Source organism: Molossus molossus, unplaced genomic scaffold, assembly GCF_014108415.1.
Source record: "Molossus molossus isolate mMolMol1 unplaced genomic scaffold, mMolMol1.p scaffold_m16_p_10, whole genome shotgun sequence".
Lineage (NCBI taxonomy): Eukaryota > Metazoa > Chordata > Mammalia > Chiroptera > Molossidae > Molossus > Molossus molossus.
Genome location: NW_023425345.1, coordinates 13992802 through 14016088, shown reverse-complemented (window position 1 = coordinate 14016088; position 23287 = coordinate 13992802). Strand labels below are relative to the sequence as shown.

The window sequence follows — 23287 nt, the reverse complement described above, 5'->3', positions numbered from 1 at the left end:
AGAGAGAGAGAAACATTAATGTGACAAAGACACATCGACTGCCTGCCTCCCACACGACCTCAACAGGGCCAGGGACAAACCACAACCGAGACACGTGCCCTTGACCAGAATCAAATCTGCGACTCATTGGTCACGGGCCGATGCTCTAACCACGAAGTCACACCAGCCAGAGTGACATTACACCATTTAAAGAACTGTACACACTAATGTCTAACAACAAAGTAGAAACTGGAAGAGGGAGGCTACAGTCCCAGTGCTTACGACGTAAAGGGTATACCACTTCTGAAACTAAGAGGTAAAGACACCCCTCTCGTTTCTTGAGAATGTCTTATCTCAAGAGTCATAATATTAATTTACAAATGGAACACTGCCTGCCTCTCTGTGGTATAACTGTACTTACACGACCACCATGAGTTATCTTTCCCCTAACAGAGAGCAGTCCTATGGAAATTTCATCAGACAGCCTTTACATGGGGGTAAGCCCTTATTCCGGAGAGCCCATATCCTAAATACCAAGCCCAACATACTCATCTCCCCCATCTCTATCCCTAAACATGATCCACTCAATTCCGAAGTAAGCTTCTCCCAGTATAAGACAGTTTTCAAATACACTGGCCCATTTTGTCATTTCAGGATGTATCCCTTATTTTCGGAAAATATCCTGAAATGACAAAACCTTACAAATTCTTGGCCTATTCTGATGCTTTTCTGGTGCTCTGTCCCAGCACAGAGATTGTTAATGAGAACCATGTCAAAATTCACTGCTCTTTGCCTTTTTAAGTTCCAAATCTGCTTATTTCTATTATTTTGTAGTAATATCTTACTGTATTAAATAATTGACATGACAATTCCTGTGCTATGTAATTTTTCATCTGTACTTTAAAGCATATGACAGTTCATACCAAATATCTATATTACAAAATTTTATTAAAAATTTTAAAATATTGCCCTGGCCAGTTTGGCTCAGCAGTTGAGCATTGGCCTGCGGACCAGAGTCCCAGGGTTCAGTTCCCGCTAGGGGCACATAACACACACACACACACACAAAATAAAATAAAATAAAATAATAAAAAATAAAAATTTTTTTTTTTAAATACCTGCAACATTTCCCTATTTCTTAAAGATAATTACCTTGATTCCACAAGATACTTATTGTAAGACATCCTATGAATAGAAAACTTGAATAAAAATATTTATTTGCATTATTGTTGTTTTGTTAAATCATTATTGTTTTATTTTTTGTTAATCATCACCTGAGGATAGTTTTCCATTGCTATTTTTTAGATAAAGTGGAAGGGAGGGAAGAAGGGAAGGAGGGAGGGAAGGAGGGAGAGAGAAAGAGAAACATCAATATGAGAGACATCGATTGGTTGCCTCCCACATGACATTGACCAGGGCCAAGGATCGAACCTGTAGCCCAGGTACGTGCCCTTGACCAGAATCGAACCTGATACCCTTTGGTGTACAGGCTGATGCTCTAACCACTGAACAACTGGCCCGGGCTTTATTTGCATTATTAATTAAAATAAACTTCCAATTCCTCAAAAATGAGAACTATGCATCTCTGAAATAAATTAATACCTGACCGGTGTGGTAGACGCCTCTTAGGTATTTTCACTCACCTTTCCTCAGTCCTCGCAGTAACTCCATGAGAACCGATTCCTGGGATGAAATGCAGCCTCAGAGATGGCACTTTTTTTTAACTCACAGGTGTGCAGTTTACAGGCATTTACTTAATTTTATACCTGGCTGACAGGCAGGTCCCCAAGCTTACACTCTTCTGGTCACATCATGATCTGTCACAAAAACACAGTGGCTGCCTGACTTAATACTGATCTGAAGGAGCTTTCAGAGGGTGACCAGAGTTCTTCTGTCACTAGATGTCAAATCAAAAACCTTTAAATTTTTTGATAAGAATGGTGAAAATTCACGAAAGGCAAAAGCTGTTAAAATGTATTAAATGATAAGTCAGTTTTCAAGTTAAGCTTTACCCTATGTATCAGATATTCTGAGAACGTGGAGATGTATAGCCAAAAGGAATCTGCATATAGTATACAGGGTTGAGTAACATGATCGGTCTCATTTTTAAGAAATTAATAATCTTTTTTATATATATTTTTTTTTTTTAATCCTCATCCGAGGACATTTTTCCATCTTTTTGTACAGACAGAGTGGGAGGGAGAGAGAGGAAGAGAGAGAGAGGGAAACATCGATGCGAAAGGGACACATCGAGTGGCTGCCACCCGCACGACCAACCAGGGCCGGGGACAAACTGCAACCGAGGTACATGCCCTTAGCGGGAACCGAACCCGGGCCTCTCCGGACCGCAGGCGGACGCTCTAACCGCTGAGCCAAACTGGCCAGGGCTAATCTTTTTTATATTAAATTGAATAATCTTTAATAATTCCTGAAAAAGTCCTAGGATCCCTACATATAACAGATTGCTAAACACACACACACACACACACACACACACACTCAGCAACTGCCAGAATAACATTGAAAGGAGTGGTCCTCCTTTTTTTCTTTTGTAAATATTTGTCCCTGAGAATCAGGAAAACAGCACATGTTTAAAGCATAGAGGATAGCATGTACTTTGAATAATCCTGTATTAAAACCAAAAGCATTCTGTTTCCCTACTCATCTCTTTTCTGGAACTGCTGAGTCAAACATATTCTTAAGAGATGATTAAGTCACATACACACTGAACAGAGTAGAAAAATAACTTTTTAAACCATCAACATTTTATTTAACAATAAGAACTGGGCTATTTCTAAAGCTTACAGTATATTTAATATAAAAATAAGGAATTTCCCAAAACATGTACTAAAAGCACAAAGCTGATGGATCCAAGCTGGGCGAGCGCTGATGTCACATCTCAGTCACCCAGAACAGCAGCTTATGGTCTCCTCCCACAGCACACAGTGGGAGAGTTCTGTGCCAGGAAAGGCCAGACCCAACAGCTACCGATCCAATGAGGATGGGCTATAAAATAAATGAAGAATTAAAGAAGCTTAACAAATCATCAACGTTAATAAAAATTACCCTTCAAAAATGCATTAATATATGGTCTTTATTTATAGCAGAATTAAAAATACGCTTCCTCACAGGTAAAATGTTCATTATTTGTTTGCAGCTGGCTGGAATGAAGGACATGAATAATCTATGAATATCTGGTGCAGCCCAGATTCAAATATATTTGTAGCCTGAGTGAACTAAGCAGGCAAAATTATTATATGTAAACGAAGGAGGAAAGATAACAAGAAATAAAATGCTTCTTATATGAATACAGACAAAACGTCTATTACCACTGGTGATTTAAACATCAAAAAACGCATTCTCTTTCCAATTTAAGCAGATGACATTCATAAATATCTTTAGTTACACATTACAAACTTGAAAGCTATAAGTGGAAAAGTAAAACACATTTCAAAACACATGCCACAAAACACCCCCACATTACCTGAGGGTGTCCTAGGTGATGGATTTGAAACTGGCTTGCCATTTTGCCAGGATATCCAGTGGTTGCAAACAAGTTTTCATTAATTGTGGACCACCTAAGAAAAGAAAGGGTAAAAGCAATTACAGTATCTTACAGATAACTGTAAGCTTTTCTGAAACAAGTTTTTTTTTTTTAAATATAAAACAATGCTTTTATAACCCTAAATGTATTAATATGGCTTTAAAATTAGACTGGAAATTCCAGGGAAGTTAACTATATTTTCTTATTCTGTAACTACTTAATAAGAGCTTATTGTGTGCCACTTTATTAAGTTCCAAAGTTATACAAGGTTAGCAGTTTCATTTTTGGAACCACAGGGCTGACAGTGTGGTAAGAGATACACACAAGGCATCAGACAGACAGAAACTATTTCACAGTAAAATGCACTAAAAAACACACATTCAGCCCTGGCCGGTTTTTCTCAGCGGTTAGAGCGTTGGCCTGCGGTCCGGAGAGATCCGGGTTCGGTTCCTGCTAAGGGCACGTACCTTGGTTGCAGTTTGTCACCGGTCCTGGTTGGGTCGTGTGGGTGGCAACCACTTGATGTGTCCCTTTCACGTTGATGTTTCTCTCTCTCTCTCCCTCCCACTCTATCTGAACAAAATATCGAAAATTGTCCTCGGGTGAGGATACAAAAAAAGAACAGAAAAAAAACCCCCACACATTCAATGTTCTTATTGACATTTGTTATAGAATAGTAATACAAGTTTACATTCCTTGGGATGATACAAACACCTAGAATATTGAGGTATTTACATATTTAAGTTTCAAGGCATCCTAGATATTGGAATACATTGAATCAGCAAGTGTCCCTGGAACCCCAGCAGCATGCCCAGCAGCACTGGTAAGTAGACGTAAGTAGAGGAGATGTGATAAAAAAGAAAGAATTCCTTGACCCCTTCAAAAAAACAAAATAACCCCCCCAAAAAACAAACGTGTGGCAGACATTATGAGTTGCTTGTCCAACAGCCATTCTAGCCTCTTCCCATGCTAACTGAACCCCAACTATGTTTGGGCAGAGTGTGTCCAACCTCAAGGGAGGAGACACAACTGGTTTAAGGCAATGATAACCATTCCCAGTGAAGAGGAGTGCTCTTCCTCTCCCCTTACTTTGAGCAATGTGGGGTGAGGCTACGATGCCTGGAACACTGGCAGTGGTCTTGTGACTGAGAAGCAACAAGTCCAAAGTCTTGCCTCTGAGGGTAGCAGAGGGAAAGGTCTGAATTCTTGATGACACTGATGAGCTACTAAACCAATCCCGACACTGCCTCCTCCAGACTTCTTGCTAAGTACCATAGTGCATTGATTGTAAAATGTATATTTGCTCACATCTCTGAAAGAAGGATGCTTTTACAATCTATGGCATTCTTACATATAGTGGAATATAATCTTAGATTTGATATTGTATAGCATAAAATAAATATTCTACTGGTTTTAGTTTCTGTCAGAAAGTTTTCCTGTTACTTGAAATGGAAAGCACCCTAAAGACTACGCTATACAATGGAATATTATGCAAAAATGAATGAAAACTGAGGTAGAAGTGTACGTCTATTTAAGAAGAAAAAGAAAAAGCAGGTTGAAGATAGATAATATCTAGCATGTTTTCCTTTAGCACAAAAATGACTGTTATATGCACAAATATGGGTCCATTTATGTTTTATATCTCAATTAGTACAAGAACTAAGGAAGCATACGCTCCAGATCGTGGGGGTGATATTCATACAGTGGCAACATGTACAGAATAAAAAAAATTGAAAAACAAATCACTCCCTTGCCTAAACCAAAAGACAAAAGCAAAAACTTAGTTAGGAAAACAAAATAGCCATTTATAAAACTATCAGAGAAGAGACAACCCGCAAACCCCCAAACAAACAAACCCACAGCAAAGAAGAGACTTGGGAATGTATTCCAGGTGGTGGGAGCACATGGACAAAGTTACCAGACTCAAAAAATAAAATTATAACTCCAACAAAAATGGTACACTACCTAAATATGCAGGCTCGATCCATGTGGACAGGTCTCTTAACTTGAGGGTAACTATAAGACAATATTTTGGATTTTATGAATTATGTGCTGGTCTCAAGTAGCAGAACTTAAATTAAGGTTTAAAAGGTATTTTCATTTTAAAAAACACAATGGCCAACATATTAAAATAAATGAAGAAATAAACAAACAAATCCCACAATGGTCAATATACTTAAACAATGACAAAATTCCAAATAAGCACTGGATTAAAATAGATGAAATATGATGAAGACACAAGCACGATGCAGAAACATTACAAAACATGATCATTTAATAGGGTCGGTGTATTTCTTTTTCTGTTTCTTAGTAAATATTGCTCAAAGACTTCTTCCTCTGCATTGCTCTTTCTGGGTTATGCTCTTAGCAAATCTGCAAAACACAGATATCCACCTCTATTATCTAAAAACCCATAGCTCTGGCCCTTCTATATAGGAGAGACAGTTTTTGTTCTAAATGAAGGCCGAGGTATATAGAAATGGCCCAACGGATCATTTAACAATAGTGACTGATTTTTTGATAAGCAATAAATGTACTAAGACAGTACCTGGATCGAGTAATATCCCAAATTAACCAATCATTCCCTGCAACAGCTCCAACTTTGAAGGTGTTTTTAAAACACCAGTGTGCTGACATTAATGGCATCTGTTCTGATTCAAGAGATAAAATAGCCTGTTGGGACATAAGATCATAAAATCGGATTGTTCCATTCTTCTCTGCAACCATCAGCTGTAAGACAAAAAGAAAAACAATTTAACCACTTCACCAAATTTAAGAAGTAGGCAGAAATTCAATTTATACAGTAAAATTTAAATATTTGCATATATTACAAATGGAAGATCAAATGCAAAGGAAGTAAGAAAGACTATGTAAAACTCTTTATCAAATATATATTTAAAAACCTTACAGAAAATTGGCAAAAGAAAGACTCAAGAAAATGTGGTACAATTTTAAATTATGTATGTTGACCAGACATACATCAACCTAAGAATTCATTCTGGGCAGTTACCCTTAAGTCATGTTATTTAGAAAGGATACATAAGTGTGTATCTAGCAAAACAGAGATATTTACGTGTTAGATATCCTTATGCAATGTAAGTGTATTTCCAGGATGGAAGGCAGCATGGCACAGTTAAAGAGCACAGATAGGCCTGGGGAACAAGACTATCTCCTCCACTGAAAAGCTGAACGACTTGGCCAAGTTACAAGGCTTTCATTGGCAGCTTCCTCATTACTAAAACAAATACATGAGGATAAGAACAGCTACAGCATTGTTGTGATGATTCAATGAGTAGTGTATGTACAGTAGTGTGTTGGTTCCCCTAACCCCCACTATAATTGATTCATTAACATAGAAGTCACAGCCAGCAGCACTATAACTTATACCTGAACAAAACTTATCTAACACATGTATTTTCTCCATAAGGCACATCATATCCTTCTTGCACTTAGCAACACTATACAGCACTCACTATAGTAAAGTTACCAACAAAAAGCACAACGATGGGACATGACACAGACTGGAACAGGACACTTGCTTCCCGTTTGAGAGCTAAAATGAGAAGGCAGAGCGACACCGTATTCGCCTTAGCTGGAAATGTGCACATTAGTTGAATCAAATTTTTGCTGCTCTGCGCATGCCTGGGACTATGAAAGTGCCATGAGTTACAACTTCAGTGAGCGGGAAAATTCACAAATATGGAATCCATGAATAACAAACATCAACTGTATACACAAATGCATATGCAAAATAGCTAATTTTACAGAAGATGGAAGTAACAGACACAATCCTGATCTCAAAAAAAGCCTTCCATCTAGAGAAGAGAATTATGAAGAAAACAAAAAACAAACAAAAACAAACTGACCATAATTAAAAGCAAAATACCCTGGGGTGCAAAAGAAGGAAAAATTACTCAGAATATGGCTAGTCTTTGGAATTACAGGATTAAAAAAAAAAAAAGGTAGAATTTAAAACTATTCAAGAATAGGCAAAATGTTTAATACTAATATTACTAAAAATAACATGAGCTCAGTGACAAATACACAGAAACAAGAGCAACACTGAGCTTTACATGCTCTGCCTTATTTAATCCCCAACCACTCTCATTAACCCTATTTTTCAGAAGAGGAGACTGAGGCTCAGAGTGATCAAAGTAACTTGTTGAGGTCTTGCTGCTAGCCTGTGGCAGAGAATGGCTTGAACGCAGGTCTTGACCCCAGGTCTGGCTCACTGCAGTGCACACGTGTTCCTTACTACAAGGCCAGATTTTTATGACTGGTGAGTGGTCTGCTCTGCTATACAGAGTCAAGAGTGGGGAAGGACTGGAAATGGGAGGAGACCAAGGAAGACTAGCCAGGACTAGTAAAAATATTTGAGGTTTTGAACCGGACTCAAAATCTATTTCAGGGATAACTTATGGACTATGGCAGGGCCAAGTCTACATGGGCCCAGGTCCTAAGCTCTGAAGGGCAATAAAGCACGGGGGGTTAAGTGTGCTGCCTCTTGAGCGAGACTGCCTGGAGGGCGCTGGGTGCCAGCACTACCCTCTGGAGCTATATGATCTTGAGCAAATGACCACTCTGTGCCTCAGTAAAAAAGGGGCTAATAACAGAACCAACTTCATACACTTTTGGGAGGATGGTATGTGTTAATACGTGCGCAACCCTTAGAATTGTTTTGGCACAAAGTAGGCACTCAAAAAACACGAGCTATTATAGGTTGAGGTCAGATTAAAAACAGCTCTAGCAAAAAAATTGTTATTTACTGTTTCTAAAACTGTGCTCAATTGTGACAATAGATTTTGTTGTTGTCAAAAGAGCAGAGATTAAAAAGTTGTTTGGTAACTGGTGGATCTAAAAATGTTACAGGGGACTTTTTCCTCTAGGAACTCTCAGACCCATAAACAGTAATATGCACTGAATTTTCATGGGGAACGTATCTTAAGTGGCACAGAGCCAGACTGAGGTAAAATCTGTGACTGTGTGACCTTGGGCAAATTACTTAAAAACCTTCTGCTGTTTCGCCCTGGCCGGTTTGGCTCAGTGGTTAGAGCGTCCGCCTGCGGTCCGGAGAGACCCGGGTTCGGTTCCCGCTAAGGGCACGTACCTCGGTTGCAGTTTGTCCCCGGCCCTGGTCGGTCGTGCGGGTGGCAGCCACTCGATGTGTCTCTTTCACGTCGATGTTTCCCTCTCTCTCTCTCTCTCTTCCTCTCTCTCCCTCCCACTCTGTCTGTACAAAAAATGGAAAAATGTCCTCGGATGAGGATAAAAACAAACAAACAAAACCTTCTGGTGTTTCAGTTTTCTTATCTACACAATGGATAGAGTATTACCAGCGTCAGAGTGTTTTGTGAGAATTTCACGAGAGAACATGCGTGAAGTATGAGGCACAGTTCCTGGCACTGAGAAAGCATTCAACAATTGGTGAGCGTTCATTACACCTCATTTCAGTTAGTGGCTCTCTAACGTTTTTTCTCTTAAGGTCAGAGAAGAAAATGTCCTCAGTACTAATTCTCTAATCCCACGACATCCTAAACTCCTGGTTGTTTTCATTACCACCTGAAATCCTTGCTCCAATGCTGGTTTATTGGAATTAAAAGCTTAGTTCCTGGAGATCTTTTACTATTATGCTCGCATTTGCTTTGCGCTTTCCAGATTATATGACTCTTTTATAATTCATATGATTTTCATAAAGAAGTCTGTGAGATAAGCAATCATGCACCCACTTTTCTCTTTTTTCTCTGACTGCCTCGTTTTTTCATCAAGATCAAGCACAAAGAACAACAATTCTGGGCTGGATCTGATAGGGCAGACCACTGAGAACCACTAGATTGCATTAGGAGTAATGATTTCATCAACAAAGACAAGCAGCTAAAGTTGATTGAGTGCTTATTATGTGACGGGTTCTCTTTTAAGGATTTTAGGTGTTCACTCATTTAATCTTCGTGAGCTTCCCATTTGACGAGATGAGAGTGAAAGCAATGACCGGGAGCTTTGGAAACTTGCCAGAGATCACACAGCTAGTAAGTTAAGTGCTGAACTAGGATTTGACTCCGGGCAGTTAACCCAAGAGTCCATACTCTTAATCACGTCTGTGTCATCTTTCTGTATTTTAGGTTTTTGAGTTTGGTAGTGACGTGACGAAACTGGTATTGTAAGACTAGTCTAACTAAAGTAGGCAAGAAGAATCAAACAGCGGAGAGCCAAAGACTTCAGAAACCAGCTAAGGCTTAGTCAGAGCTACTTGTGAGAACAGAAAGGTGAAGTACGCACTTCAGTGACAGAGAGGAATGTATTCTAGTGACAGTGAAGGGAGAATCAAAAGACCTAAAAAAGTTTGCATTACAGGAAAGAAAGATTTCAAAGGTAATTTTAGAATTTTGAGTTTACACAACTTAGAGGAGCTTACAAACATTCTGAAGTCATGGAGATAATAAAAAATAGAGATGGGGTGAGGTGGAATTTTAATGATATGTAGAAGAAAAACAGAAATTAACTTAAAGCATATAGAAAAAAAGCATCTGAAATAACCACAAATTATGCATTAAAATAGGTTTTGGGCCCTGGCTGGTGTTGCCCAGTGGTTAGAGTGTTGGCCTGAGCACCAAAGGGTCTCAGGTTCGATTCCCACCCCAGTTGGGGCATGTACAGGAGGCAACCAATCGATTTGTTTCTCTTATATCAATGTTTCTCTCTGTCTCTCTCTACTCCATTCCATCCCTTCCACTCTCTTAAAAAAAAATCAATGGAAAAAATATCCTCAGGTGAGGATGAACAACAAAAAAGTCTTTTGAAACAGAAGTTGTAAAAAATTCTCATTTTTCTTCTAGGTCAGTTTTTAATAAGTAGCCTTTTATTTATACATGTTAATATGAACATTTTGGTCAAATCACTTATGTTTCAAGGAGACTCACTCCTGGAAGGGAGAAATCTAGGTATAAAATTTAGAATCTGGATTCAGAAATCATACATGGAAATAACCCTTACATATGTAAAATGAATTAGAAAATTTCACTCATGTACATAGAGTACATAATTCTACTGTTGAAAGATCACGTGAGCCGGGTTTCAAGAAAGAAGTAACAGTGTAAAAAACAGCCTTGAGATTAAGAATGGAAAAGCCCATTGGATTTGTTAAAAGTATCACTGAACAGTATTGGAGACTATATGAGATTACAGAGCAAGACCAAGAAATGGGGAAAGAGGAACTGAAGTTAAGGGTTCAAACTTTTAGTAATAAAAGGTGTGAAGAAAACAGACTGAAATTAAATGAGGAGATGGAAGACTGTAATGGTTAAAAGCAAGAACTATGGAGAAGGCTGCTTGGGTTCAAATGCCAATTCTTCCAATTAGTAGCTGTGTGACATTGGGTAAGTTACTTAACTTCTCTAAGCTTTGGCTTCCTGATCTGTAATGAGACTCACCACAGTACCTATCTCATAAGGTTATCGTGAGGATTCAATGAGCTGCTACCATACATGAAATGCTCAATATGGGCCAACCATATGTAAGTATTATGTATTTGCTATAATTAATCAAGCTTATCTTTTTGTGCAAGTATGAGGAAAGAAAACAGTTAATAGAGAAGAAATATGAATACATCATACAGCTATGAACACAGGATACTTAAGGAACTGGCATTAGCTCTAAACAACTAAAGGATTAACTTTAAGAAGATAAACATGGTAACTTCGTAGAATCTAAGGAACAATAAAATAGAGTGATGCCCAGAGAAGATACTGGCAAATGAGAGAACTCTTGTTGAATGACTCCCATCTTCTCAATGGAGTAGGAGTTAAGGCCAAGTGATGTATTTAGAATTTTAGAAAGCTCTACTTTGAATGGGAATTGACTATCAAGCAGTTAGGTCAGATTTGCCTTACACCACTGATGCTTTCTGTTCAGACAAGATGGATCACAAGCATGGACTTAACTTTTTTTTTTTTAAACAAATACTGCTACTAGCTAGTCTGGGCATCAGTTTTTAGACTGTAATTTACCAAAGAGCAGGAAAAGCGTACTCTGAATAAATGCCATTTGTAGATAAATTGTTGTAAAATAAAAAAAAAACAACCTTAATTACACATAACTTTTAGGATACAGTTCTACAGTAAATGCATTTGTGACAATTGGAGTGTCTGAGGTGGAAAAAAGTCATTGATTTTTCCCCTCTGCATATGCATGTATTACACATGTATATATCTTTTCAGCTTCATAAAAGAAAGCTGAGTTATAAATAACAACCTTAAAAGTTTCCTCAGGATGCCAACACACACTCATTCCAGGGGAATTAAGAGCAAAATGAGATGTCTGCATTCCCTCCAAGTTCCAAATCCTAAGAAAAGAAAGAGAGTATAATTTTAAATATTTGAATACATCACTACTAAAAAAAAAAAAAAAAAAAATTTCCATGAATTTATTCAAAGCTATTAACTACAAATTATATGGTAGACATTTGTACTTAAAGTATATCTTTTAAAGAAAATTACAACAAAATTATTTTAGAAATTTGTGTGAGTAGTATGAAGAATTTACCATAGAGTCATGGAAAAACAGCCACACATTTTCTCTTTCATTAATTTAACATGGCAAAGCCTGTTGCCAAATTATTCGTATACTCCTAATTTTGTGGGCAGAATTATAAATTAATCCCGTTGCATCCCGTTGTGGGGGTGATTGGTAACCACCACAGTAAAGGTGAAATGAAGGAAAAAACACCTGGTTTTATCACTGATATAAGCAGTCATTTCAATTAATAATTTCCACAAAGGTACCTCACTCACTGCGCATCCCCTCCCTCCCCCGCCACCCAGTGGTTTCCATTTTCAAAATAACATATAAAGAAGCTAGTATGAGGTCATGTGAATTTAGGGAGATAAGTAATTTTCAATGGTTGCTTATTCCTCCTGCCTTTGGATTTCCATGCCAGGGACTAATTCCCATCTTATGTTTTTTGGACCTGGCTTCCTTTCTCAATTCTCATTCTCCAAGGTGGCCTTGATTGATAACTACCACAGCAAAGGTGAATTGAAGGGAAAAACACTGGTTCCTCCCACTCTCTCTTCAATACTTCTTAATGCATAGTAACAAGGATCAAGCTAATCACTGACATGACTTTCTATCTCAATTTCCTTCCTATCCCAAGAAAAAACATTGGTTTATGTAATTGGATTCCACTTTATTTATTTTTTGTTAATCCTCACCCGAGGATATTTTTTCCATTGATTTTTTTTTTTTTTGGAAAGAGAGTAGAAGGGAGGGAGGGAGAGAGAAACATTGATGTGGGAGAGACACATCCATTGGTTGCCTCCTGCATGCACCCTGACCGGGCTGGAGATCGAACCTGCAACCCAAGTATGTGCCCTCCAAACCTGCAACCCTTTGGTACACAGGCCAATGTTCTAACCACCACTGAGCAATACTGGCCAGGGCTCGAGCTCATTCTTCACACTTAGCCACTATTATATCTCACTAGTACAGAGCGTGGTGGAGTTAGCATGGCAGAAGACAGAAGTTAATGGCTGGCAAAGTGCCCACAGAATTCTGGTCCTTAAGAATTGAACTCATTCATTAGAATGCCTTGGACTTTTTCTTTCAGATTTTATAGTTCATACCTCACTAGAAACCATAAAAAAATTTCAATAAATGTAAAGAATATATCTGTAAAGTCTCGGCAAAAATTTATTTCAATGACAGAAGACATATTTATTGAACAATACTATTATTCTGTATCAAACCACCTTATTCCAAATATTTTTTCTTCCTCGAAGAAATTACAGGGTCTCCAACCTTGAAATACTATAGTAACATAAACTAACACAAACGTTTTTCAAAATAATTATTTACTTAATTAGATAATTTAGAAGCATACTCTTTTGTTTGGCCAAATCAACACTTTTCATCTATATATACCACATAAGGGAGAGAACTGAAGAGGTGAATCACATTTACCAAGGGTTTATGTAATTGTGTTCCACTCCCCACAATGAAGAAGATAATTAATTATGGCAAATGAATATTTCTTTCTTCTCCATTGCCTTTTGCATAATAAAATACTGAGCTGGCATGTATTTTGTCATGATTGAGATAATAGGAATTTATCTTGCAAATTCAGCAAGTCCCATGAGGAAAGGTTTAAAGGCTCCATTTTTTTGATCTTATTCTAATATATATTTGATTTTTGTTTGTAATGATATAAATTGAATAAATACGTATCAGAATATTTTCATTTTTTCCCTTTCAAATGAGGAAATCAAAGAGGTAGAAAATATGGACAAAGATATTCTATAAAAACAGGTCAATTAATAAAGTGTATTCTTGTCCAATGAACCAATTTTTTTCACAGTATTTTGTCTTGAACAGAACCTGACACTTTTTAACTAAAAACGGATTTAAATTGAGGATGGTGATCCAGATTACTTTACAGGACTAGGATAAAATGATTTATGGTTGATAATTATATGCTTATTAAATAATTCTCTGTGGTTGCATACTCCAAGTACCAAGTATGCACAATACAACAAATCAAGATGAAATGAGTTATCATAACTAAATTAGCTACAGATGGTGCACTTTAGGTTGTTAAGTCTTATTTCCCTTTTTGATAGATTCTATAATTAAGCTCTACTCAAATCCCTTTCTGGAGCTCATTTTTCTATGTCTTTAATACATGGCATATCTAGTTAATAACAATTCTATCCAATAAAGTCACTTTTATTTTGTTTAAAATATTTTTTACAGTATAGCATACATAATAAAAACACACAAATCATAAGCATAAAGCTAAAAGAGAACATGCTCAAAGAAAACAGTACCCAATTTAAGAAACAAAGTATTTCCAGAACTCCAAAAGTTGTCTTGTGTTTCCTTCCAGTCATATCTCCCTGCCCTCTCACTAAAGGTACCTGCTATCCTGACTTCTAACGCTAGAGCTTACTTTGGCCTCTTGGTCTGGTATCTTTCACTCAACAGAAGATTTTGGGAGATTTAACCAACATTGCTGCATGTTAAACTTTATTCATTCTCATCGCTGTATGTAGTATTCCATTAATTAATCTGCAATGTATTCACCCATTCTACTGTTGATAAACATTCGTTTCCAATTTTTGGTCATCACCAATAATGTCAATATAAACCTTCTTGTATGTCTTTTAGTGACTACAGATACCCACACACCCCCTCATCCTCTTGCACACACCACACGCACACACACACACACACAAACCTACCTGCTGGGTACACACTTAGGCATGGAATTGCTGCATAATAGCTTACAAATACATTCAAATTTAGCAGGTATTGTCAAATAGGTTTCCAAATTTGCTATATCTCATTTCCCTCTCTTAATTTTTAAAAATTACCAACTGAAGAAGCCTAAACTTTCTCTAACACATCTTCTGCCAAAAACAATCTTAAGCATTTATCTAAATGGCAAAAGATTCAGCTTTTTAGTTGGTCTTATTTGTAAGGTCGATTTCTCAAATCACTCCCTTTTCTCGCAATTTTGTTATTTTCATGTATCTATGCATGGATAAATTTGCATCAGTTTTGAAATGTAGTGAACACAATTTACACAGTAGAAGCTCTCTTAATTGACCTCCTTCTGACACTCTTCCTTTGTCCCTGTGTAGAACTGATGAGAAAAAGGCCATTTTCTAATATTCTTACACGTGCATTTTGTAGGCTTATCAAGAGGGAATATGGGTTCACTGTTAGCGAACCACTATTTGTAAGTGATGTAAACCCATACTTATGAATGTAATTATATAATACTATATAAAGCTGACAGAATGTGAACGCGAAAGAGCTGTTTCAATGAAGCTAAGTTGATGTCAACTAACTAAAGGTAAATGTTTAAATTAAAAAAGAACATTCTTAAATTAGGCATTGTGACAGTTACAAAAGATTAAGCACTAAATATTACACAAATATAGATATATTTGAATTGACTGCATTGTAAGTGTTTTCACTATAGGCACTGTATTATGGGCGTGGTTGGAGCAAAAAAGAGGTCCCAACACTAATCAATAGACTCATAGCTTAAGGAAAGAGAAAGCCTTGGCCTCATGTCAAAAGGCTGGCAAATAGCAAGTTGACAAATTTTCATATTTATGTTGTATATGAAAATAAGGTAGGTAGAAATTACTTTAAAATGATTTCCTGATTTTTTTGCTTATCTAAGGAACTGTAAGTTTAGACCATGTTTCTAGTGTAATGGAAAAAAACAAAACAAAACCCAGAAATTTGGAAATTAATATTTTAATATTTCCAACTATACTGTTAATACATTTGGTTATAATAAATAAAATCACTTAAAAGTTAATCATAACCACAAAAACATAATTTTTAGAAAAGAAATACATCACAGAAAGAGAAAAGCTGTAAGGCTTCATAGCCTTCTTAGTACACATAATCAAACATAAGGAAAAGTAACAGACCACTTATAAAAGTATAAAAATATAACATTATCCAATTAAACAACTGTCATAAAAAATCAGAAGCTATATGAAGACATATGTATACCTACTTAAACATTTGCAAGGGAAATTTCAAAACAGAAGCTTTTAAGGTAAAATTAACCTGGTGAATATTAAGAAGCCAATAATAAATACTGAATCAAAGGGCATCACTCTTCAAGTAAAATAAAACGACAGTTTTGACCCAATTTAACTATGATCATAAAAAAAAATCTCTAACCCCTCACTATTCTGTAGTCCTAAGCAGAACTCTTAGATTTGGCTGGAAAATGTATGAATAAAGAACTCTCCAGATCTAAGATTGATTACAATTACAATTTACTTTTGTAGTTTAGTGTTAAAATTATTTGCCAGTTTACTGTTAAATCATTTCAGGCTGAGTGCTTTTCCGCAGAACATTAAGTATTCCTACATATATTATTTAAATGTAGTTGTTCCATTTAATTAATAGAAAGATTACATAAATTGGTTGTTGGCATACTGAGGATATCCTAGATATTCTCAAGAGCCTTTTAGATTCAAAATTTGTAGAGGGAGATGTTCCCTCTGAGAATTCAAAAGGAAACTTCCTGGGTAATACTCTGTTCTTTTTATTTGTTTGTTCTCTATTTGTAATTGGCAGCTCATTGTCTGTTAGGGAATTCACTGTATAAGGAAATTTCCACTACCAAATGTTTATGACAACACAGGCAAAGAAGGAATGGATGACATTAAATGGCACATCTGTATCCATTTGCTCCTCTGTAACTGGTAAAGCAAAAAGTACAAACCACAATCTAAAAGACATGGCTAGATCACATGAATCACTATATTAATTAAATATGAAAGAAAAAAGTAATACTGAGATGTAATTATAAGGATGAGAAGGCATTTTTCAACACTTACAGACAAGAAAAATATTTTTCACTAAATCTGTGATAGCAAAATGAAGATTTCCCCCCCTCTCATTTCCAAATAATTAATCACTCATCATACTATGGATGATTCAAAAAAGGAACAGACACAGTGTATTTTCTTAGCAAGTAAACATAAAATTAGAAAGTAAAATAAACAAATTACAAAATAATTTGGTGTTAAAATATCTGGTTTTAAGTGCAAGAGGATTTCAGAGGTGGGGGACCATACAATTGAAAGCATAAACCTAGGGATTAGATAGACAAATCTCGACAGTAGATAAGGGAGGTTAGAGTGGTGAAGAAATAAACTTGCCAGTCTGTGGCTTAGACTACAAAGATCTTTTGGTAACTAGGCAAAAAGCCTTACCATTGGAGGCAACAAAATGGCATAATAGTATAAAATAAGAATTTTGTAAAGAGTGCTTCAGTATGTGTCATTGTTTTGAAATATATTCAGAAATAAGGTTAAAATAATTCTGCTTTAAAAAAATATTTTTATTTATTTTTAGAGAAAGAGGGAGAGGAAGAGGGAGAGAGAAACACTGATGTGAGAGCAGCTGCCTTCTGCATGCCCCCGAATGGGGATCAAGCTCGCAACCCAGGCAAGTGCCCTGACCAGGAATCGAAACAGAAACTTTTTGGTGCGTGGGAGGACACTCAACCAACTAAGCCACACTGGCCAGGGTCTGTTTTTTTTTTAACACTCCACACTACTAACAAAGTAGTACTAATATACTAGTATTAATAATAAAAGAAATGGATTACCAGAAATTTTACTGATTTGAGATTAAGAAGAATGATAAGGGAGAAAATGAGAGAAAATTGCCTAAGTTTATATACCCTTCAATAATTAAAATAATGAGTCCGAAATACAGTCCATAATCAAAAGCTGTGTATGTTTGGGGGGGGGGGAAGTGTCCTGCTTCAAAAATAACACTAGTAAACCAACTAAACCATACAAAAAATCTACTGTGTATCTTTATGGAGCCTTAGAGAGCTTAAAAAAGTCTTATAGCTTACATGTTGTTGCTTCATTTGTTTTCTTGAAACTGCAAACAAATTCAGCAGCAACTACTACAAGTTTATCATCAGAGATGAGAAACTAGCTGAGGCCACCCCAGAGGAGAATTAACATATTATTTAATTTACATAAACAGATTTTTAAACATTTTATTTTTCAATTACAGTTTACATTCAATATTATTTTGTATTAGTTTCAGGTGTTCAGCATAGTGGTTAGATATTCATATACTTTACAAAGTGCTGCCCCTGATATTTCTACTACCCACCTGGTACCACACAAAGTTATTACAATATCAATGACTATATTCCCTGTGCAGTAGTTTACATCCTTATGACTCTTCTGTAGCTACCAATCTGTACTTCTCAATCCCTTCACCTTTTCACCCAGCCTCCCGACTCCCCTCCCCTCTGGCAGCCATCAGTCCCCTGTATCTATGAGTCGAACAGACAGATTTTTGAAGCATACAAATTGTGGAAAATCTTGTCACATTTAAAAATAAACCTCACCATTAAACTCTCAACTGCAAAAGAGTACCATATGGTAGTTTTCAAACAGATATTATGTAATGATTTCATCTTCAAGGAATTCAGAGTAAAAGGTCTTTTCCTTTAACTAACATAAACTTTAATACTACCCAGGAAATACTCCCATTTCATTATTTCTAAAACAAATTTTGATATACTTTACAACTTAAAAATTTGATTACATGCTGTAAATGTGAAAAAACACTCCTAGCAATCACATAAATGAACTTTCAAATAAACCTAAAAGATGTTTATGGATGTTATTCTCATGTATACAACTCACTTACTGCAACCACACGAGGGCCCCATACAGCAGGCTTAAATTACTGCACTCACTGATACGGTAATGCACTTTATGAAGCACTGGTTTTGCATTTCATCTATACCGGCACATGAGAGAGAACAGAGCTGAATAAGAGAGTGGTATTGCCAGTATACCATCATATAAAATTTCAGAAAATTCTTTCATCACTTTATTACTTTTACTCTAGCACAAACTTTCATTAACATATGATTTCATTAAATTAAAATGTCTGTTAATGTGATCAACAGGATTTAGTATAAATTTGGGTAGTTCTTGTAGACACAGAATCCTTATGTCCATTTGCTGGAGGTAAATTATTACCAAACACAACACTATTTTATTTCATTCTTAAAATTCTTGTTAGAACTATGCAATGATTAAAATGTTACAAAAATTAGAAGAAGTTTCAGAAGACAGGCAGAGAACTCTATTTCTGGAATTATTTAACCATAACATTATAATGAGTAATATAAATTCTCCTGATTTAATTTTGTACCTAGAATTATTTAGGCATGGTTTAGTCGCTTCTAAATGGGGATTCAACTCCTAAGGGATGCTTCACTGGCCTCCATTAGAAGGCTTTCAGTCCCCTTCTTTCTGTTTCCCACAAGGACTATTTAAAAATAAATCACATATTTTGTGATCCCAACGGGGGTGAGGGTGGGGAAGGAACACTCTATCTTAACTATGAATCTTGAAAACTCTTCAAATATATACGAACACAGGTAATGTGGAAAGAACTCAGCTAGCATGGTGTAAACAGAAGATATTTGACTAACATTTTTTTCCTTATAAAAATTTTCAGAACCAATACTATTGGCTTAATGAATTATCTTAGGTAATTGAGTATTCCTTTATTTAAAGATTTGGTTAGATTCCTAAAAAATAATCTTACTCTTCTCTTATATCCCATTCCTCCCATTCGTTTTAAAAATGATACCAGCTAGAACATGACAACTACTATCTCATGTTTTATAGTCAAAGTGAATGGCACATTACTTGCCTCTATTATTTTATCTTTAAGAATTCCTTAGTTTATAGAAGCCAATTTTCCTTCACCATAAATTTTATGTAATATTTTAAAAGATTATTGGTGGGGAGGAGTAGGAGAGAGATTTACTTCTGACATCCTTTGTAGTTACAGTGAGTACTGGGTCTTCTATTTCTTTTGTATCCCCCAGAGTACTAAATGTTGGCTATACTAAACATGTTTAATAATTACTTGTTGATCTGACTTGCTCTTACAGAACGGTACTGTTTTTAATATACAAGAACATCTGCTATTTGGCACTGACTGGGAATGAGATGTTCTGTGTTAGTGAGTTTTTCAAATAATAAGCTTAACCCAATAAATACTTAAACACCAGTTTTACCTTCTTTGTAGGTAGGGGATAATAAATCTTTCTAAATGAATACGTACTTATTTACTTTTCAAATATCATAACAATTTTAACTTTCTTATGATGATGCTGGGTCTTAATTATAAACACTAGTATTTACATTTCCCTGTGCATATGCACACACACAGATATTTATGTAGATATGTATTTGCATATGGTGGACATGACAAGGCACCACAAAGGAAATGGTGTAGAACATGAGGCTGAATGGCTAGCAATCTCATCCCATGACTTACTTGGAATTTGTCTCCTAAACACATCTCCTGTCAGATGCTTTGTTTGGTAACAGCAATGTTTTTCTAAAGACATGGTAACAGAAACAGAGCTGCACTCATTCCTTCGCCCACTCACTGAGTACCTACCCCAAGAGCACTCTTGTAGGTGCTGGGATGACTCTAAGGTAGTAAAACATGGCTGACTCTGCAAAACACCTTATTAGTGAAAAGGCTAGAGCAGTCTACTCTAGAATAATTTTCCTCATCCTCGAGAAAAGTCTGTTTGTCTTTAGTCTTCTTCCTCATCTGAAAACCGAGTTAATGAAGTATGGCTTCATTATAAGAATTGGTACTAGAGTGTTTCAGAAAATTATCAATTCTTTACAAGCAGAAGATAACACTTCTGTAGATCTGACTCTAAGTACAATTCTATCAATCTTATTAAGCCCTACATGATGCTTGATTTTGATTAGAACATACAGGTAATATGAACATCTACTTTTTCAGTAATAGGAAAGACCAAAACTTTTTAAAGAACCTTCAAGTGGAAACAGTATAGTGAATAGTTCAGAACCAGATTGCCTGGGATTCTCTCTATAAAAAGGGGGGAACAATAAGAGAACCCATCATAAAAGGTTTCTGAGGAATAAATTAATTCATATACAACACTTAGAATAGTGCCTGGTCACATTCTATGATCTAAAGCAATGTTTCTCAACAGATGGTGGTTCCAACCCCTAAGAAGCATTTAAAATAAAAAAAGTTTTTATTAATTTTAGAGAGATACAGAAACATCCATGAGAGAGAAACATCAACACTGATTGGCTGCTTCCTGCACGACCCCTACTGGGGATCCAACCCACAACCTGGGTGGGGAATTGAACCAGTGACCTCTTGGTGAGTGTGTGGATGCTCAACCACTGAGAAACACTGTCTGGACAAGGAGGCATGTTTTATGGTTCTAATAATTGGGGTGCTGTAGGCACTTAGTGGATGAGAAACAGGGATGTTTAGACATTCTACATGACTTTTGAATGCTCCAGTGAAATTTAGAAATACCTCAAAATGTGGGCATATTTCAAGATAGGAGATACATTTTTTGCAATCTTTATTAGTATTCCATCCTATGTCATAACAATGAATCATTTTGATAGTATCCATCTGAAAACTGGCTGATCATCCTTCCTATTTTTCTCAACTTGACATCCTATAATCTGTTTTGTCATGTTATCTCTATTTTTATTAACATTATTTCCTTCTTTCACTTGCCATATGTAGTTTCTGTTACTATGGACATTGTTTTTTATCTTAATAACAAGTTTTACTCAGGGCTATGACACTGCAGGACTCCAGATGGCACTATTTACATTGTACTCTATGCAAATCATAGCCCTGGAATTGTGTGACTTGGCAGCCTCGCTTCTTGCCTTATATTTTTCTGTTATTCAAATTTATTCATTGTAAAACAGAACAAGACTACCTCACTATGTCTTCTTATATAGTCATATTTGAGTATATGCACTGTTTTGTTTTCTTTTTATAGAAATGTTTAATACAATTAAGGTACTATAATTTTTATATTTTGATAGGTTATATTTTCTATGAGTTTCATTAAAGTTATAGTGCAGACATTATAAAACATTCATTAAAAAAGTGGTTTTTGGGGCTGATAAAGAATCTATTATATTCTATAATTACATTTCATGTGATGAGTAGTCCCTTGGTTCATAGTTTTAATAGCTTCATAGTTTTAATAGCTATGTTACAGAATATAGAGAAATAAGAAATATCTAAAATATTCTTAGATATAAATACTATCTTCTCAGTAAAGTACTCAATAAATATTTGTAATATTTACTTTTTTTTTTTTTTTATCCTCATCGGAGGACGTTTTTCCATTTTTTGTTCAGATAGAGTGGGAGGGAGAGAGAGGAAGAGAGAGAGAGAAACATCGACGTGAAAGGGACACATCGAGTAGTTGCCACCCGCACAACCCAACCAGGCTGGGGACAAACTGCAACCAAGATACGTGCCCTTAGCGGGAAACGAACCCGGGTCTCTCTGGACCATAGGCCGACGCTCTAACCACTGAGCAAAACCGGCCAGGGCTGTAATATTTACTTATTACTATTGCAATTTACATGTAGAAAATAAATACCTTTGACAGTCTTAGAGAAGCCTAAAATGGTTCTGAAACCATTATTCACAGTTTAAAAATAAATCAGTGATTACTGAGTGCCTATCACAGTGACTGGCGCAAGGTTATATTTGCTTGATATTTGCTGACTGAATAAACTAATCTATTTTATTAATTTATTTTCTATACATTTACTTCTCTATAAGAAGAGATAAGCAAGTAACAAGTTTTTAATGGACAGATGGACATACAAGTGAGAACTACCTTTATTCTGTTTGAATCAGAACTTGACAATGCTCAATAAAATATATAAACCTTATGAACCTGTCCAGGGGGCAGATCATTTTGAAATGGTGTTCCTAAGGCCATAAATCTCCTAGCTGATTATGATATTGCGTATCTCTTGGAAATGCGAAAGTCAAATGTCAGAAAACATGCATAGATTAAAATACTGTATTTAAAAAATAATTTTTTAAAAATTGGTATGAATTCAGAGAAAGAAATTATTCCTCTGCTCTTTATAGTACAATGTTAAGAATCTACACTGCAGGACTGCTCTTATGTTACATATACGTGACGATGTAATATTCCTTTGCACAGGCCATACTACTTTAAATAATATAGCTAAGTATTTAAGAAACTTTACTCACTTATTTTACTCATTTATCTAATCATTTAAACCATTTTAAAGTATAATTCAGGGGCACTTAACTTAGTTCCAGAACATTTCTGTTATCCCAGAAGGAAACACCGTACCCCTTAGCAGTCACTCCTGTCCTCTCGTCCCC

General features: G+C 36.0%; 1 protein-coding gene across 4 annotated transcripts in view; it reads right to left on the bottom strand.

The window, feature by feature from the left end:
* Window positions 1–1622: 1622 nt before the first annotated feature.
* Window positions 1623–23287, bottom strand: part of NUP37 (nucleoporin 37) — a 45667-nt gene continuing 24002 nt past the window's right edge. For 2 of the 4 annotated variants that reach the window (XM_036253048.1, XM_036253049.1), the window contains 5 exons: window positions 11768–11858; window positions 6072–6253; window positions 5489–5539; window positions 3464–3557; window positions 2422–2985 (listed from right to left, as the gene is read on the bottom strand). In XM_036253048.1, the coding sequence (XP_036108941.1) occupies window positions 2872–2985; window positions 3464–3557; window positions 5489–5539; window positions 6072–6253; window positions 11768–11858 (532 nt within the window). In that variant the 3' untranslated portion in view covers window positions 2422–2871. Of the gene's footprint in view, window positions 1797–2421; window positions 2986–3463; window positions 3558–5488; window positions 5540–6071; window positions 6254–11767; window positions 11859–23287 lie in introns of those variants that run through there. The other 2 variants (XM_036253051.1, XM_036253050.1) reach the window with 2 other exon arrangements.